The sequence below is a fragment of the Strigops habroptila genome, chromosome 14 (genome assembly GCF_004027225.2).
Source record: "Strigops habroptila isolate Jane chromosome 14, bStrHab1.2.pri, whole genome shotgun sequence".
NCBI classification, from domain to species: domain Eukaryota; kingdom Metazoa; phylum Chordata; class Aves; order Psittaciformes; family Psittacidae; genus Strigops; species Strigops habroptila.
In genome coordinates this window covers 5,797,487-5,816,747 of record NC_044290.2, presented here as the reverse complement: position 1 = coordinate 5,816,747, position 19,261 = coordinate 5,797,487, and the positions used below count along the sequence as shown (strand labels likewise).

The following is a 19,261-nucleotide window of genomic DNA, read 5'->3' as shown; positions in this document are numbered from 1 at the left end:
TAATAGAAAACTTTCTATCTCTGCCAAAATTTATTTATTGCCTTTTTTATTATTATTATTACTTTGAACTCTATAAGCAGCTTTAACTGTTCCAAGCGTTCTGGTATTACGAAATACTTAAAGTGCTACATGACATAATCAGCATAAGAGATGATGACAATTGAAAAGTCTCTTTTTTGGTACAAATTGTCAATACCCAAAGTTTGCAGAGAAACGGGTTACAAACACCACAGTGTTTGAAGAACAGCAACAATCCGTGACCCTGCACGTTCTGGCCCTCGACCACAGGCATTTAATACTTTCTGAAACAAGGAGTTAACTTCCCTAAACACTGTATTTATCTGTGAGCTGCTTTCCCAGTTATTAACTGTGCTACAGAGTATTTTGCTCTTTAGGTTATAAAGAGATGTCTGAGTCAGATGCTGTGGGAGTTAACAAGACTGCATCCTTGTCTTCTACAGATGATTTGAAACTATATTGGCAAGCTAAACCTTATCCCCCCCACCCAAAACCAGCGCTGCATCTCAAGCAGGAAGTTCAGAAGAGAAAAGAGGTGGCAAAGAGAAAAACGTCCTTCTTTAGCATAAAACTCACGTCTGAGGCACGACCCAAAAGGTCTTTGGAGAAAGAAAAGGATGGATGTTAACCTGCCTACAGGGTATTCACAACCTTTTAACCTTTGGAAGCGGCCTGAAGTTACGGAACTCTTCCGGGGAATGGTAAAAGTAAGCCCCGAGAACAGCTCACACTCCCCGGCCTCTCGGCGACGGGGAAAGCGCCCCGAGACCAACACCCGCCCGGGGGACCCGCGGAACAGAGCCGTGCGAGGCCCGGGGAATCTCGCCCAGCAGATAACGCCTCTCCAGCCCAGGCCCTTGCTCCAACCCCCACCCGCCCGGGGCAGCCCTGCCCCGCAGCGCCCCGACAAGCGCCTCAGCAAGGTCGGGGCCCGCCGGGGCGCGGGCCCACAGCCGCGGGGCGCAGGGACAGCGCTGAGGCGGCTCCTGCGGAGCACGGCGGGCAAAGGCGGAACAGCCCAGGGGCGCAGGCCGCGGCACACGGGGCTCAGCGCGTCCCTCCCCTAACGCGCCCCAGCAAGGCCCGCGGAGGGCAGAGGAGCCGGGACCCCACCGGGAAGGCCCTTCCCCGCGGCGCACCGGGGCGGGGGCTGGGGGTCGGCGGCCCGCCCTCCATATACACACACACACACTCCCCCCCCTTCCCGGACTCACCACCGCGCAGCGCTGGGGGCCGCCGCCCCGCCCAAGGGTCCTCGCCGCCTGCCCGGCCCCACGCGGCCCGGCCGCCCCTCCAGCGCCGCCTCGGCTGCCGCTACGGCCCCGTCCCGCGGGCCCCCCCCCCCGGCCGCCCGCCGCCTGCTCCGCCGCCGCCGCCGTTCCCGCAGGAACTCTCGCGAGAGCGGCACTGTCAGCGCCCTGCGCGATCGCTCCGCCTAAGGCGGGAGGGGCGCCTGCGCGCTCTCAGCGCTGCCCGCGCAGGCGCAGCGGGGAAGGACCAGGGGGCGCGGAGGGCAGCGCGGAGAGGCGGGAGGTAGCAGCCGCGCACCGGAGCCCTCCCGGGCAGTACGGAGGCTGTACCCATCACCTCCGGGGGAAGCGGGGCATGAGTACAGGGCTCCGGAGGTGAAGCCACGCAGGGTTTATGCCTAGTTTATCTGTAAGGCAAGGCAGGCTAGCAAGGAGGAATCATTGACAAGAGTTACTAGCAGGGAAATTCGCACCTTGTCCACTGGGTGTTTGAGGGGGACAGAGCTCATCAAGCTCGGAGAGCAAAGAATACACCCGGCAAAGCCATAACTTGATAGCTAGCATCCTCTCTGAGCACTGATTAAGGCACCCAGGCTGTAGGAAAAACATGTAACAGTGATTACACATTGCAATTAAAATAGAGGAGGGCAGAATTCAGATTGCACCTGCAGTGTTTGACCCTCCTGCCATTCTTTTAGCTTGAAAAGAGGCTAATAACACACAGTGAAAGGTAAGCATCAGGCCTCGATTCCTCGATAAAGCCATGGAATAAAAGCAGCTTTCCCCCGGCTGTAGAGGGGAAAGCTTGGTTCTCACCTGGAGGCTTTTACAACCACAGTGCTGCTCCCATGAAAGGATGAGCCAGCTACAGGGGTTACTTCTGGGGTTTTCTCCTCCACATCAGTTGCTCCCCACTCTGCCACCCACAAAAAGATGGGAGTGGAACAGGCAGTGTAAGCACAGCACGTACCACACAACTGAGACGCAAGCTGCAGGGTTCACATCCAGGCCCCTGTAAATTTAGGATTATTCTGGACCAAGACTACATCTAATTTAGAGATAATCAATGTTTTCTTTTAAGCAGACTGAGATGCAGATTTCCAGCCTCCAATTAAACCCACTTCTTTTACACAAGCCACCGCACGGGTTGATCTCCCCAGCTGTACTCTGCAGGGGGGTGTCATGGTTCCAGCTGTACCAAGATGAGGGTAACATCAGAATACTGCTGCTTTGTACAATTCAGCTTCAAACCATGGTCTGCAAACACTGCCTGCTAACATTCCCATTCTAAATGCTTCAAAAAGATTCCTGAGAGGTTATTTTTGGATGAAATTTCTGGTTAAAACCCCTTAGCAAGGTCCTTTTCTTGTCTTAATAGCAAGGACCTTGTATTTAAGGGGGTTTAACTTACTGCCACATTTGGGTGCTGGGGGAGGGTGTGAATTCTCCCAATATTGGAAAGGGTGGGGAAATGGAGCTATAGGAGTTGAGGATATTACAAATGTTTCAGATGTTCTTTCTGAGGCTGCAGAAGTGATGCACCCAGGACAACACAAAGATTGATGAAATCAGAGCTAGATTCCAAGATCCCTCCAAGTCCCCAGTACATGTTCATAGCATCGGCTTACAGACTCTCTGGTTTCATGTCTGACCTCAAAATGAGCATTTAGAAGTTCTCAGTAAGCCTCCTGTAAGTTAAAGAACAGCTCAGAAAACTTCGAGCAGCTACTTTTAGCTGGACTTGAAGAGCCAGATACAGCCAACAGCTGCCAGTTGAATGATGGCTACTTTAGGAGCCTGCAGCTGCCCGACTTTAAAAGGGCAGCCCTAGAAAATCAAACAAGCGACACATTTTACAAATAGCAGAGATCAAAGTGGTAAGAGAAAGATATTCCTGATAAAGGAGCTGCTGAGATGGACTTGCTTGCGAAGCAATTACTGTCGAATGTCTTCCCCAGCTTGCGAACACATTCATGCTCTAGGAAAATACCCAACTTCCTCTGCAAACACCAGGCAGCTTCAGCGCAGCAAAGGCTGAAATCCTGCCTGGCTGTAAGCAAGGGTGGAAAAGGCAACACAGACATTGTTTTGCTAGAGGATCAGGTTCACATGGTTTCGGTAGTCTAGGAATAGCCTGGATTTTCTAGGAGAGTTTGTGGTGATAAAATATAATCTAAGATTAGCTCGGAGTATTTTAAGTACTAAGAGTAAGACAAAGCTTGGTGTCTGGCATAGCTTCTAAACTTCTCAGAGCAGTCTGGAGACATCAATATCCAGGTTTTGCTATCAATAAATCAGAAGAATATTAAACAAAACCTGGTTTTGTATCAACAGCCACTCAAGATGTGCAATTTCTGCTTGGAATATTACTGTTAATGCCATGATACTGCCTAAAGACAATGGTCACAGATGACATAACGTAAGTTTAACATTAGTAACAGCAGTTACGTTAGTGCAAATGTTACGAAGACAAACCCTGGTGATAACACGTCCCTTATCTTGTCACAGTCTCTCAACTCTGCTCCAGGAATGTCTGTGTCCTTGCAGTGCAATTTAATTATTGTGAAAACTTCTCCACTATTAGGACTCGCAGCTCCCACTACATGTCACCTAAAGATTAACTTCCTAGTGTTGTCACAGCAAATGCAGGAACTCAGCATGTGGTGGTGTAACACACTTCTCCAGACAAGCAACTCCGGCATGGATTGAGATATTAACATGCTCCTAATTTTTATCCCCATCTTAGTGCTACTGTACACAGTAAATGTGCTGCTTTGTAAGGCTGATGCAAGAAACTAAACGCTAAGCAGGAAGATATTCTAGACTGTTTCTTTTCATTCAAAGGAAGAAAGAAGTGACCTCTCACTCCCACTTGCTGAGAGCATCAACACATGCAACTTCAAAGGTGGTTTTGAAAACTAAGCGGCAGAGCTTAAATTGGAGCCCAGGGGCCCCTGCCTCAAACAAAAGAGCAACTAGAAACTATTGGGAGAGCTGTTGAACTTCGAGAGGGTTCATAGGCAGAAAATATTTGCTCGAGCTTTGCTTCATATCTCTTCTCTCTATTGGCAAACACAAGTTAAAAGCTTATGAACTGACAGAGTAGTGAAAGAAGGAGCCTTGTGGTCGTTCCATTCCACATGCACTGCGAGCAAATTCATCTCCAGCAGGATCTGTCTCATGACAGTGCAAGACACAGAGAGACCAGAAAGCAATCATCTCTCTCAGTAGAGCAGAGGCTGCAACACAAAAAACCCAGGCTTGAGTGGAGAACAAAAGCGATCCTTAACTTGCAGTGCCTTAATTTGTAATGTTAACTTGACACAAACTTGTATGAGGCCAAATTCTTTCAAGCTTCTAATCAATCAAGAGGAAAAATCCAACATCCGAGTGCTTTAGATGCTGTCAGTATCAAAGATAAACCAGGGTGGGTGTAACTCCCTTGAGGATGTGTAAGAACTGCTTAGTGGTTGCTGGAATCTGACATCACATCCCAACTCTAACAGAAGGAACCTCTAGCCTGGAGGAAGTCCTTGCTTCACCAGCTCTGGTGTTTCAGAGGCCCACCACCTCCTTGACAAACTTCTAACACTTAAGCAATTTCTTTAGAGCGATGTGGCTTAACCTGCATTCCATGTGCCTCAGCCTCTGTCCAACCCCAGGCAGAGGAAACCTTCCTGCGAGAGCTCTCCAAAGCACCTCACTTCATCCTTTCTGTGGTCTTTGCGTTTGTTCCTAAGCCCGTTCTCTTCAGACATGAGGACCTGTGGTCATCAAGAACTACCATTCACAATCGCCAGTGTAAGGAATTTTGTGTCTGTTGCAATGACTTTTTAATGGCATCTGGCACAATAAGTGTGGTAAACCACGTTGCTAACACGGACCTTTCTTCCTCAGGGGCGCTTCCTGATTTCAGAGAACTGTAGTGATATTTTAGCTCCCCAAAGCAAACCCCGACTCACTCAACATAGCTGAAGGTGCTCAAAGTTTCACATTGTGATTCTGCATTGTACTGCTGCAGCTCACCCACCCTCACACTATGTGTGTGTTATCCAAGTTGTGACAAGCCACCTGATGTACAAACCAAGACAGAAAGCTTCCTCCCACAGAAAACAATGCAGAGAATCTGCTGGGGGAATGCAGAATAGATGCAGATAACTCAAGATAGCCCTGATCAATTTTCTTACAAGCTGAAAATGTAATGCCATAAAGAGTGTCCTGACAGCTGTAGGGGAACTTACTCGCTATATGCCCCTGAGATGCACAGGAATAAAGTGGGTGCAGCAAATAGGGAATGCCAAGAATGTAGGCACAGCAAGGAGAGAATGCTGGGAATGGGGCTGTTGATATTTGTTACATGAACATTCTCTTCTTGCCTTTTTCTTCTCACATCACCTCATGTTGGCCTCAGTGTAAAAATCATGCCAGGGCCATTAAAATCCAAAACTATTCCATTTACTAGATTGAGTCTTGGAGCAGAAGTTGCTTCATCAAACATGCCTGATGCAACCAAAAAGCAATGACTATGACCTGCTCTAGGGAGATGCTAAATACCTTGAGAAAACCTAGTATCTAGCTGCTAGTCTTAGACCACATACAACAGACCTGCAGATACTACTTGCAGACAGGAAAGGCAACAAATTGCCTTCATTCATAATTAAGTATTAAAATAGTCACCAAACAAGCTTGGCCTATTGATGGAGTCTTATCAGCTTAACTGGTATTACTGGAGTTTCTCTAAAGCCTTAATTCCAGATCTAGTTCTGTCTAGATAAAGGATTTACCCACATGCCTGTATCTGGAACACTGTGTGACAGCATGAATTAGAGACTCGGGCAGCAAAGCTAAGGAAAAAGCCTGTCCAGATGTGGTTTCTGTGCCTGTTCTTTGGAGAGCAGGACAGTGAATGGGTTGGCTAAAGCCATACAATAATGTCCCACAGCATTAGGAACAAAATTCCTAGCTGTTGGCTTCGGAGCCTTGCTGTAACCATCAGCTCTCCCCGCTCCAAACCCCTCCTAATGCTCTGCTCAGCCTTTCTCACACACATATTGAAACATTACCACAACTGCTTGTTTCTGTGAATCTGTCCAAGTGCAGTAAATAAGTGTTGGTGCTTGTGACCCAGACAGAACAGCTGATCTGCCAAAATAGCTTCACCATTTTACTCATTACAGATCTCAAGAGCACTTGTGAAGCAGCTTAATCACCATGCGAGACAAACAGGGACTGTTTTGACTATTAGAGACCAGCAGACAAAAGAAAGTTAGCTTAGCCTCAAAACTAAGCAGAAAACAAATAGTCCAAACCAAAAGCACTCCAGTCTTATCTCTTCCCAGTGAGCTGGGAAGAATGTAATAAAAGCAGATTCTCTTCTGTACCACATGTGTTTCTATGGCCACAAAGAGAAGAAAGGACAAGATTGTTATAAAAATGACTACGTAGGAAATACTGCTCTACCTGGGACTGTAACACCCATTGCTGACATTAAGAAATTCAACAATAAAAGGAGTTGGCTGAGGTCACCCGGAGCTGCTTAACCTCTGAAAGACATCTGTAAAAGGGAACCAGATCCAACTATAGTGTGTCATCTCCCCTTTCTTCAGCACAAAAGAGCTTCTGCTTTCTTCCTACTCCCAGTTCAGTCATCTGTCATTTTTCAGGACAGCTTGGAATTGTCAGTTCAATTACCTTTCAGTTTGGAGAAAAACAAAGCAGATGCTGTTTATTACTAAAAGGCTGAATCTCTCTCTTTTGAGGAATAGAGTCTCTTTTATAATTAGACATTGAATTATAGTGCATCTCCCTTATTTATTAAACAATATATAGGAGCTGGGAAGGAATATCATTTAGCTAAACTGAAATACCATCTTCCCTTCAGCTTTGGTAGAGGTGTTGGTCAGCTCAACTACTGCTTTTAAGACTCAGCTTCTGTAACAATCTTCCCCTTTTAATTCCCCTTATCATTACATACATATCAGAAACATGGTCAGTTCCTAGCATCTATCATGCAATGTGCCTGGGGTGGGGGAATCAGACACACAGCAATTGCCTTGCCTAAACAATACAACATTTTCTCTCCAATTTAATTTGTACATCATTTGTTCAGAAATGCTACTCGAGTATTGATTAAAAATGCAACTTCATCATGCCAGAGAGCTTAACTACCTAAAAACAAAGGCAAAGAAAGATGATTTTTTGCATACAATACCTGCTTTAAAGTGGTCCTACTCAAATTTTCCTGTCTGCTCTACCCGCAGCAGCACACTGATGAGCACTGACTGAAAGGCACATGCAGGGAGGTCTAATAGTTCTCCTGGATCTGTCAGGCATTGCAAGCCAGAGGCGGAAGCTTACTGCAAACTGAGCCACGTCTCTGCCCATATGTCATGGTCCCAAGAGGAGACACTATATCCCTGCGCTGAGGACATGGGGAGCATGAAATTTAGCTTTTTCAGACTATACAGAGAGGTTTGCAGTAGCTGCTTCATTTCTGTGAACTCCCTTCTTACCAAAATGATATAAGAGGCCTTTACACAGTGAAACAGTTCCAGGAAGTACAAGGATGTGGGGAAAAAAAGCACCCAAGGAATAGTTTTAATAGCTATCTTGAAGCAAGGATGGGAAGTAATCTTCATTTGCAGGCAAAATGGACTGATTTGAGCTTTCCACACCAGAATATTACATTACTATAAACATGCAGAAGTGATATTATCTTGTTTAGCTTTAGAGCATTCATTCACAACTCTAATATTAAAACATAGAGAGGATGGCTTGCTTGTAGAACACGTCTTTACACCAAAGTTCTCAGATCCAAATATCAGACCAGTTTAGTGCCTCTTGAGTACTTCCCAGCATTCACCTTTTGAGGTTTCCCTTTGTCATCTAGTACTAGAATACACAGGAAAAGTGCTCTCTGGGTACCTGTGCTATTTCTGAAGCTATAGCAACATTGTCCAATTCAAGGGTGTTTCTGCTCTTCCAACCATCCTGGTAACACCACCTTTTGATAATGTTTTTCCACTTAAACACAACACGCTCTACAAGCACTAGGTCCCTAAATCACTCTGAAGTAGACTGAGAGATCACACGTATTAAGGAGGAAATAAAAGCACAAATAGGTTAAAGATCCAGTCTATCAGCTCCTATAACTGCACATCTCATTGACAGAAACTCTATACACAGCACACTTGTGAGTGAAAACAGGTTTTATTAGTGGCTTGCTCGAAACCCACAGGGAATCAGTGTCAGAAGGGAAACAATCCAGACTCCAGATCTCTGTTCAAGATGTATCTTTACTCTGACCATTTAAATAAAACCTTCTACTAATTAGGCATATTTTATTAGGAGTGGAACAATCTAAAGAGGAACTAAAGATGCTCATGCAGCACTAAGCACGACTCACCATCTTATTACAACTCCAGGAACACATTTATCCTCTTCCCCTTCTTTGTACTGTCTCTATATGACACCATAAAATTCCCCAGACCTGCCATTTTAAACCAAAACCAGTTACAGTGTCACTCAAGTGTATTAAGAGTTGTGGGGTTTCTTTGTTAACTGATTAAAGGGAATTGTTCTGGATAACAAGCTCAGGAAGAGCAGTTCTGTGCCTTTCATTTTCCTCACCAGACGTTACATTGCATTTGAAAGAGCTGAAATCACACTTGTAGAACTCCTGCACTCCGTATGTATCCAGGCACCATGAAAGCAGGCTGTCTCAAAGGAGTATTAAGTACACTCCCAAAATACTACTTTCTCATCCTAAACTGCATCTGCAGGGAAAACAGTGCAGAGCCTTTGTACAGTTTATTACCATAAAAATCACAAACAACTGCACCTGCAGCTTAATACATTAACTATCATCAGCTTTGTAAGGCAAAATCTCACATGGGAACTGTTGCATCACAACCTGGGATAATACCCGCTCTGCAATGAATTACAGGAAGAGGAAGGGAATTAAAGCTAAGGAACATGCATCTTTTCAATTTAGCCAGTATGAATTGAGAAGACAACCCCCAAATCTCCTTTCGGAGGCACAGAAACGGGCCATCTCCGCCTCACACCTCTGATTTCCTTTCCAGATTCTGCAGCGGCTTAGATTTCTCGTTAGATTACCGGCTTGGTAGGGCTGTGTGCTCCTTCCCCGCACGGCTCCCTGCGCACCCGGCACCCAGCGGGTGAGCTCACCTCAGGGCTCCTCCGAGACCGCCGGTCCGCTGGTTATCTACGGCAAAAGCAGCTTTTCAGAGGGAGATCTGCAGGTGTCACCCTCCCCTTGCAGAGGCGCAGCCCTGGCAAAGGGACACCCGTTCTCCCTCACCCTCCTTTGACAGGGGCACCCACCTCAGCCAAGGGGATGGCGCCTCACGCCACAGGCCACTCGTGGGCTCTCCTCATCTCCTCACTTCACTGCTCTCAGCACCGTCCCTTCGACGGCATCCCGGCACTCAGCTCGGCGCTGTGGCGGCCGCCCTCCCCTCAGCGCTGCGGCCGGGGCTGAGCCGCCGCTCCTGAGCCCGCCCGGGCTCCCCTCAGGGCTCGCCCCGACCTGCCCCCAGGGCGGATGCTCTGCTTCGCGCTCCACCCCGCCTGAACCAATCAGCGCGCGGCTTACGGGTGGCCGCACGGGATCTCACCAACCAGACACCAGCTTCTTGAGGCCGCCCCGAAGCCCCATCGCGGGGTATCCCCTCCACCCCAGCGCCGTGACGTCCCGTTTGCCAGTGACCCTGATGGCGGCCCCGGCGGCGCGGGGGGAGGCCCGGCGGGCCAGCGGCTTCCCCGCCGAGAGTGCCCGGCGCGGCTGGTGAGTACGGGCCGAACGGCGGCGGGGCGCGGCCGGGCTCCGTCCCGTCGGGGGAGCGGCGCCGGGAGGGCCGGCCGGCCGCTCCCACAGCGGGATCCCCGGCTCGGCTGGAGGCTGCCCGCCATGGCGGGGGGAGAGGCCCGAGGCAGAGCCGGCGGCGATCCCGCCGCCCCTCGGGCCCGGCAGCGCCGCTCCCCTCACGCAGCCTCCCCTTGGCATCTCGCCGGAGCGTTTCCGAGCGGCCCAAGAGGGAGAGGAAATGAAAGAGACCGAGAAGAGCCGCTCCCACACGTGTTCGCGCCTCAGCGCACCCGCCGGGGCTTCTCCCGCAGCTCCGCCTCGCAGCGCAGCCCCCGCCGGGCTCCTCAGCCCCGGCAGCGCTGCCCCCCGTATCGGCGTCAGGGTTTTAGGGCTGGCCCCAAATTGCGGCTAAAACGCCTTCAGGAGTTTGCCTAACCCTCGGCTCAGCCGGTTGCTTTGCTCCTGCTCCTACCTCACCGCAGGCTTTTGCTCAGCAGAAGTTCGTGGCACGCTTCGTTCTGCCTCAGACATTCATCCGTGTGTGGTATTTCTGAAAGGTGTGATCCATGGAGCTCTTGGATTATGTTACTGCTGTTTGTCTGTTGTTTGGGAGCTTTCTCCTATCAGGATAAGACAGGCCATGATTGATAAGAAAAGGGCCAGCAATCCCAGGTAAAAATCCCATTACATAAAGCACAAGAAGTTTGTCTTACATTATATTATCTACCTAAAAGATAGCCAGAGAGGAAGGGAAAACCCACAGACAGGAGTGTTCTAGCACACAGTTAAGACTCACTGAGCTTCCACAGGACAGCTTGTGCTACAGAAGTCTCTTTAAGCTACTCTGACCAGTCTTAAAAGTTACCAAGGTAGCAGCAGATAAGCAGAAGCACCTGTCTATCTCACCAAGTAGTACATACTGCTACTTTTCCTGAAAAAAGGAAGCAGTTATTCCATGCTTGCCTAAAATCCTATTATTTCCCACCAATTGCAGAGTAAGTTCGTAGTTGAACAGACAGCTCATACATGAGGAGATACAATGGTATAGGAGGACATGACCTCTGTGGAACACTTTGGGTTCCTTAGAAATGCATGTTTATACAGAAACAAACTTCCTTGATAGGGGCTGTGCTGCACTGAACTACGGGTCTTGCTCAAATATAGCCAAATTTGAATAACCTACCAAGCAAACTAGATTTGCTTTCTAAGAAGCCTGTTCAATACAGGCATACACATAAATAGCTACATTATGATGGCTTTATGCAAGGTATCTTTTGTTCCTTAGAACAGTGCCTGACACTGCTTTGTTGTCTTTTACTTAAGCACATCAAAACACTTTACATAATGCTGTTCTTAATCATGACCTTCTAAATAAACACATTGCCAACATTTTTTATCAGATGAGAAGATTAAGATATTAGTTGTCTTAGCCTTGGTTACAAAACAAATCAACATGCAAGTGGAACCAAGAAAACAAACCTCCTTCCCCTGGACTTCATACTCCATTCTGTTTTAGTCTCTGTATCTCTGAGGCCACCCTTGACTCTGTTAGAGTCCTACCCAAAGTACCTGCTAGAAGCAGCTACAAGCACTGCAGAGACCACAGTACTCCAGGGAGAAAGGCAGCCCTGAGGTGAAGGTGGGATGGGAAGGGTTTATATACACCTATGGTTGGGTGGGACCAGCCAAGAGCAGGGCTGGGCCATGGGGGATTGGCCAAAAGGCAAGTCCTTCTGGAGGGTTGACCAAAAAGAGTGCCCTATGAGGGCTTGGGCAGCACTGTCCTGCACGCAGGCCTGCGAGGAGTAGGATTTGGGTTGGGTTAACACCTGTGATAATGTATGGAACCATTTGTCTGCTCAATATGGCACTTTGGAGCCTTATCTGTAATACTCTTGAGTGAATAGTGGAGAGTAGTTCTTAAGGAGCTGTAAAGAGCTCCTCTGTTTTCCTTTCTCAGTGGAGTGAGTCAGCTCACTGCTCTAATTCTAGACACAGTTCATCATACAAATGTTCATCATAAAACTTGCATGGAGCTTCTTGTGGGAATAGCAAAATACACAAATCTCTCGAACTGCTCAGTGTCTGTTCTGCATAAGGGCTGTGCTTTGCTTTGCATGAATGTAGGAGCTTGGTCTGCTTAATGCCCTTCAGGTGCTGCTTTGGGGAACTCCCAGTGAACACCTTCCCATCAGCATGATATTGTTCAATATCTCCACATGGCAAACACTGCTGTAGGCTGGGTTTTTGCCTAGATTTACTATAAACTATGTGTATAACACCCTTATTTATAACCTGGAATTAAGAGAAAGAGCTGCACTTTTATCTGTGAGGCAGCGTACATCAGCAAACATTGATTTGCTGGAAGGTTCTATAAATACAGCACAAGCTTTTTGACTCTTATTTTGGGCTGCTGCCTTTTTGTGGGTTTCTGGCATTTCAGGATGGGTTTTAAGGGAGGTAGTTTTAAGGGAGGTTTTAACGATCCTGCTTCCCATAATAACCAATATCCCAACGATGAGTGACAGCTGCCACTTTTGCAGTGAATCCTTCCCTACATTTGCTGTGAAATGGTTTAGTTGTCATTCAAGGCATCGCGCCACAGAGCAGATGATGTCTCAGCGCTCTGCAGAGGCTGGAGGGGCCCCTCCATCCTTCACAATTGTGCCTTTTGTTGCCTTTCCCACTTTGATCCAGACTGTACACATGCTGTGTCTTTCTGTGGCAGGCTTAGAGTACCTGAAGCAGAAAAGATAAAGCAATCCTTTAATTCCCAACTCTCTTTTAACAAAGTAAGGAAAGATGAACACAGCAAAGATCTTTCAGATTTACTATCCCTTCATTTGAAACAGTATCAGCCCCAGTGGAAACAGTAAGTAGACTGATCTGATCATTCTTTTGATCATAGCCATCAATTACTTCTCAACTCACCAGCACAAAATTAAAACAGAAATAAATGCCTTGTTTTGGTTGTGTAGCATCTTGTTTTACCAATGTTAATCATGCAAGTAAACCAATGGTCTGGCTCTTACAAGTGGGCCAAATCATAGAATCAGCCAGGTTGGAAAAGACCTTTAAGACCATCAAGTCCAACCATTGACTATTTCCTACTCCCCTTCTCCCTCCTTGTTGCTCAGCTTTTGCTTCAAGCCACCACTGCCCTTTGAAAGAAGTCTAATGTGCGTGTCCTGTGCTGAAGAAAGAAGTCAGAGAGATTTTCTGTTGGAAAACTCAATGAGTAAGGGTTAATCACAAGGTAATTTCACCTCCAAAGGCACACTTGTCAATTGGAAGACAAATTGTAAGTTCATGTCAAGTTTAATCCTATTCCTGATTCACGGTAGAGTGGATCTCTCTAATTCCTGTCATTTAGCAAGGGAAGTGTGAAATCAACTGGGATTTTTCACAGCCATGCACAGACAAGATACATGACCACTGCTGCGTTGATAATACTTAGCACACATGCAACACTAATTCAGATCTCACTTAACTTTACAGATACTAATAAATTGATTTCACAGTCTCTCTCTGGAGCAGATCTGCACATCCCTGTTTATAATCTAGGGTTAGTGAAGCAGAGGATGTTCAACTGGCCCTATTTCTGACAAGGTTTTTCACAAGCAGCTCCTGCACCAGGAGTGGGGCTGCCAGCTCACTTGCTGGAGTTACTCTGTGCTCTCAGTGAGTCTCAAAGCAATTTGACAGTATGAATTGATGCACTTTTGGAAGTCCAGAGATCAGCAAACGTGCCCATGTTGCAAATGATCAGCTACTCAGGAGGAGGAAGACTGTGTGGTTGTGCTGGTATCAAACCCACCAGCTCTAATCTAAGCCATTCTCTCCAAGGCAGCTGCTTTTTTGGTTGGTCTCTGTTCCCCCGTGTTTCTATTCTTGGTGACAGCTCAGGCTTCTGCTCCTGAGGAATCCACTTTTGGCAGCAAGAAATGTTCAGACTCCCCATCATTTTTCATAGACTCTATCTATGTTGGGAATTTTCAGTAAATACCATGAAAGCAGCAGTGATGGAACACTTAGGGAAAACAGGATCATTAGGTTGATTTATTTTCTCCCTAAAGACCTGCAGCTTCTGAAGCACATTTTTCTTTCCAAGTGTCTGTAGGTTGTACAGTTATCTGATCTTTCTGTTTGCCAGTTGTTTTAGAAGTGCTGTACCTAATGGATCATGCTGTATAGTTCCTTATTAAATATCACCATACTGATGTTGTGAGGTTTGGTTAAGTTGTCATGCTTTGAAATCCCTGGATTTCAAAGGAGCATCTGCAAGCGCAGTGTTTGTTACCTCTATAAATACTCTCCTGCAGAAGACAGTGTTATTTGAAAGATGATTTCATAGACAAATGTTTGAATGGACCCTTGTGAGGCTTCTGCTCTTCAGCAGGATGTTTCAAGCACTTCTTGATGCTCTCAGATCAAGCTACAAGACTTAACTCTTTGCTCAGGGCACTTGCAAACAGGAATGAGTTTGGCGTTTGGAAAGGTCTGGGTGTCAGATACACATGGCAACCTGAGCACTGGCCTCTTTTATTCTTACAGATATAAAATGGGTATAGTCTAAGTGCATTGCAGACCTCTCCACACAGTTATGTGGTAACTACTGGCCAAGTTCAGCATACAGGACTTCCAGAAAGTTCATTTGCTGTTAAAGGTGCACTAGATTGAGTAACTTGGTGGACCCTATGTTGGGTTCACTCTACTGGATGATTTGGAAGCATTTCTCATTGCTGAATGCAGCACGATGACACTTGAACACCACATCCAGCCATTTCAAAGATCCAAGGACTGCTCTAGACATGAGAATCCTGAGGAGTGATGGAACATGCTGGGAAAGTGAACTGGCTGCACTTGGAGCCTCTGGTGTCTGATTAGAGCAACCACAGCTTCAGGCATCTCTGACTGTCTGCGGCTGAATACTTGACGCCCAGTGACATGTTCCAGCAAAGTCCCACGTCATTTTTACCCTCCTGTCTGGCCCAGTTTAACATGTCAACAGCACGAGTGACTAATGGCCTGGGCAGGCAGAAGAGAGATAACACACAGGGAGGGCAGAGGCAGGCAGATACTCTAGTGTGGAAGCAATAGTGGTGCAGAGAACTCCTGGGCTGGGTCCAGAGTGTGGCGAGTCCCTGCTGTTGGGTGGGGGTGATGGGGGGACACCCATGGGGGTGATGGGTGGGAATTAGAGAGGATGGAGTGGATGGATGCACAGCTCTGCACATCTGCACGTTGCCTACAGAACTCATCAACTGCCTCAGCCTCATTGTGTGAAGCTGTTTTCTGAATGTCTGCAGAAACCTCTGTAATGCTGATGAGGTTTTTTAGTTGGTGTGGCACAATTCCTGCCATTTTCTTGCAGAATTCATATCGTGCTAGATTCTGATGTGCAAGAAAGCACAAACCCCACATTTTATATGGTTCCAGTGCCATTCCTGGTGCAGCAATTGTGGGAGGATGGTTTATCACTGTAGCCTGTCTTTGCTTTTGGCTTCAGTTATCCTAATACTAAGCTATCCCAACCTGTCCAGGCTTAGCTGTGTCTGGAATTCTTGGTTGTAAATCAAAGCCCTTTTGAAACTTGGAAAAATGAAACATTCCACTTGTTTTGTACATCCAGATTGGCACAGGAGAGACCTGGCTTCTTGCTTTCTCTGTGTGAAATGTCTACAGTCTAACCACTGTTGGCACCTTCGGTTGAGGATGTGAGAGAAACTGAACTGCTTCTGGGTTTCAGGTCAGTGTGTTCAAATTCTGGACAGCCTGCTGCTGATGGAGCAGGGCTGCATGCACCACTGGGTCCTTTCACAAGCTCTTGTATTGTTCATTGCTTTTGAATTGGACTAGGTAGGGAATATTCATTCTTTCCAACCAATCTTTTAACACCCTTATTGTGTATAGAAGCATAGAATGGTTTGGGTTGGGAAGGACCTTAAGATCATCTAGTTCCACCACCCCTGCCATGGGCAGGGACACCTCACACTGTGTGATACCCTAGTAGGATACCCTAGTTCCTGCTTCCTGGCACTGAGGGACTTCAGGGTGGTGTTCCCAAGCATGCGGATGATGTGCTTTGAACTGTAAGGAATGGTGTGGTTTGCATTCAGGATCACATTTCAGTTTGCTGCCTAACACAGAATGTCACTGAGTGCAGCAAATCCTGTCCCCTGCCCTCCTGCCACAGCCACCCGTGGCTCCTAATGATACGGGCTCCATGGGATGAGCACCAGCAGCCCACGATATGTTTTCTCATTCTGCTTTTGTGACTTTGGCTTCCCCTTTGTCTTGGCTTGGCTTACCCACTTGTGTCATACATAATTATGCTTTTGAAGTCCAGATCCAGAGAGAAATTCAGGCTGTTAGCTTTGAAGGAGTGAGAGCATGGTGCAGAATCCTTCAGGAGATCTATCTTCTGTCAGAGGGGGGGGAAAAGAAGAATCACTGATTTATTTCTCAAGCCCTTTTATTATTAGTGACCTCAAAATCAGCCCCTCATTGCCTTCCCTTATATTGAAGTCACTCTCAAGTTAAAGGGAAGATACTGAGGCTCTGTGCTGTGTGTGCAAGCATACAAAAGTACCTTTTCCTCCTTCCCACTCCCAGCCCTTTGCTGGGAGCTCTTTGTCAGCTGCGCTCCAGTAGCTCTCTGATTCTCTCTTTGCAATTGCTAATGGCCTGGCAGGGATATGAAGTGACTGAAATAGCTTCATTCCCTGGGTGTGTGCACACTGACAAGGGTCGTAGCACAGCAAAGTAGGGCAGAGTCCAGCCTTGTGGCTCATGCCAGCCAGCCAGCAGCCAAAAAATGGCAGTTGCAGGTGCTGGTTGCTGTATTGCAAGCAGTGCTTTGATAAGCAGCACTTTGAATACTCAATGCTTGCTGCTTCCCAAAATGCAGGTGCAGGACTTGCCTGCATGAGAGGAAATCCTGACATGGAACTCTTCAGCGTGGGGCAGGAGGGGCTTTCTGGGTGAGCTTTGGGTGCCTTGTGTTTTCCTTGGCATGATGGAGCATCATGGAGAGCAGTGGCTGCCACAAGGATGGGCTCTCCAGAATCCCTCTTCTTTGAAGAAGCAGTATGGTATAGGCCAAGGTAGTAAATCCCAGTTGGCAAAAGGCAATCCTGTTGTATATAGGAGATGTGTGGCTGGTTTGGGTTGGTTTGCAGATCTGGCTGCTTCCTTGTTTGCTTGGGTTTACAAGAAGTCCAAGCCCTGAGTTTGTGTGTGATAAGAAGTAGAACCAAGAGTTACTGATCAACAGGAAGTTTCCCAAGACAAATCATAGCATCATCTTAGAATACTTCATTGTGGTTCTATATAAGAGAATCCTCTGGAGCAATATACACACATCCTTTGTTTTGACCAGAAAATACATATGTGGAAGGAGAACATATTTGTGCCATGGAAGATCAAGGGGGAAATGGGCTCGAAGGAGGATGTGAGTTCTAGAGCTGCTTCCTATCTCAATTCTATTACAGGTTCAGCTTTGCTAAAAAGAAGAAGGGGAAGACCTAGTTCCTTGGAAATCTGGAATTGCTTTTATGACTTTTGGCCCATTGAATGGTGGTCACATACATGCTCAGCCCAGCAGCATAGCCTTGTCAAAGACTGGATGTGCTGTTCAGCAAATGGAAGGCTCATTACTGCAGGCTCCATTAGGGATTAGGTGGACAAAGCTCCTGGTAGATAAGAATAGCAAGACAAATAGCCAGGGGTGACAGCATGCTCCAGCACCTGGTGGAATCCAGTGCTTTGTCAGCTTGTTTTGGAGGCTTGCCCTAAAGTGTGTCAGGGCTGCAATAATCCTGGGAGCTGCTGGGAACTTAATTCATCTGCTGCTGCAGTTTTTGAGGCGATGTAAGATACTGGGATCCGTTCGGAGAGAGAGGAGGTTCATGTGCTCTTAGAAGCACTTTCAGGTCCACAGTTCTTTTAAAGACCACTCTTGTAATTTGAGTTTTGGGAATGTCATCACTTTCTTGTCCTAAAGGGAGTGATACAGGGAGACTGATTGACTGCTTCCCGTTCTGTTTCCACAGCTGGTGATGTGATAAGTGTGGCCAAGCTCATCTCTCCCTCGGAGCCAACCTCCCCTGAGGAGCAATCCCCTTCTGCTGCACATGCTTACAGAAGCACACAGCCGTGGACCTCGAGGAGAAGTGGCAGGTAGGTTTCCTGAGAAGGGTCATGCCCAACTGCAATGTCGAGTCCTTTTAATTGTTTTTCACTATTTTGGGTCAAGGCTCATTATGGTATAACCCATGGTTAGTATCAAAGCTGAGTGTTCTGTCACCTTCACGTTCCTAGGGATGTATGTGCTTGTATCCGTAGGGAAGTCCTTTGCAGGCTGGGACTTGAGGCACCGTGGTGGAACAACATAGGTGAAGTATATGCTGTCACATATGCTGTGTCTTTCTTGAGGTTTAAGGTAGGGCTTCAGTCCCCTGGGCACTAACCTTGAGAGGCTGAATTCACTGAGAAGAGTTTTTAAAGACACCAAGGGAATGAAATCATCTGAGGCCAGTTTTTCTGGTGGTAACTGGATGGATTTCTTGGGTAATTGCATGTGTAGGGAATGCTGCAGGATAGTATTTCTACATCTGGTTTAGAAAGTGCCAGCTAAGTCTAGCTATTGTATGGAGGAATGCCATCTTGCCATGCTTTGAGATTACAAAGGGAAAAGAAGAGAGAGAGATCTTCATGAATAGCTGCTGTGGAAGCTAAAAAGACATATCTGCTGTGGCTGACAAGAGACGGTCAGCTTGGCACATGTTACTGCTTCCCAAAAGTAAAATGATTTTGATCACTTCAGTGAGCAGCGTGCTGGTCACTTCTGGTTTAGTTTCAGCAGCCACCTGAGTGTAAAATGTATTTCTTACTCCAAAAACTGACCTGGTTTTTATTCTGGATCCCAATCAGAAATGGGACACGTAGTTTGAGACCAGTGGAGAACATGATACACACCAAGCTGTCAGCTGGCTCTGGGAAGAGCACATTCTTGGCTTTCCTTTTTGACGTCCCTCTCTCCACCACACAGTAACTTTATCTGCCAGCTCATGGTGCTGCCTCTCTGTTATTCTGTGCATCCCTTTCTTGCTGTTTTGTTTACAGTGCTTCCAGCATCAAGAAGTAGTTTTGTTGATTAGTG

General features: G+C 47.0%; 2 protein-coding genes across 11 annotated transcripts in view; one reads left to right on the top strand and one right to left on the bottom strand.

Moving 5' to 3' along the window:
• GRB2 (growth factor receptor bound protein 2) overlaps positions 1 to 9,841 on the bottom strand; it is a 59,237-nt gene extending 49,396 nt beyond the window's left edge. The window contains exons 1-2 of one of the 3 annotated variants that reach the window (XM_030505721.1): positions 9,615 to 9,841; positions 9,387 to 9,495 (exon numbers count right to left, since the gene is read on the bottom strand). The gene's annotated coding sequence lies outside the window, so the exon portion shown is untranslated. Of the gene's footprint in view, positions 1 to 1,232; positions 1,482 to 9,386; positions 9,496 to 9,614 lie in introns of those variants that run through there. The other 2 variants (XM_030505722.1, XM_030505720.1) reach the window with 2 other exon arrangements.
• A 78-nt stretch (positions 9,842 to 9,919) lies between these two features.
• TMEM94 (transmembrane protein 94) overlaps positions 9,920 to 19,261 on the top strand; it is a 50,667-nt gene continuing 41,325 nt past the window's right edge. For 5 of the 8 annotated variants that reach the window (XM_030505700.1, XM_030505710.2, XM_030505705.2 and 2 more), the window contains exons 1-2: positions 9,920 to 10,077; positions 18,153 to 18,279. In XM_030505700.1, coding sequence (XP_030361560.1) covers positions 18,234 to 18,279 — 46 coding nt within the window. In that variant the 5' untranslated portion in view covers positions 9,920 to 10,077; positions 18,153 to 18,233. Of the gene's footprint in view, positions 10,078 to 15,730; positions 15,848 to 17,032; positions 17,205 to 18,152; positions 18,280 to 19,261 lie in introns of those variants that run through there. The other 3 variants (XM_030505701.2, XM_030505702.2, XM_030505711.2) reach the window with 3 other exon arrangements.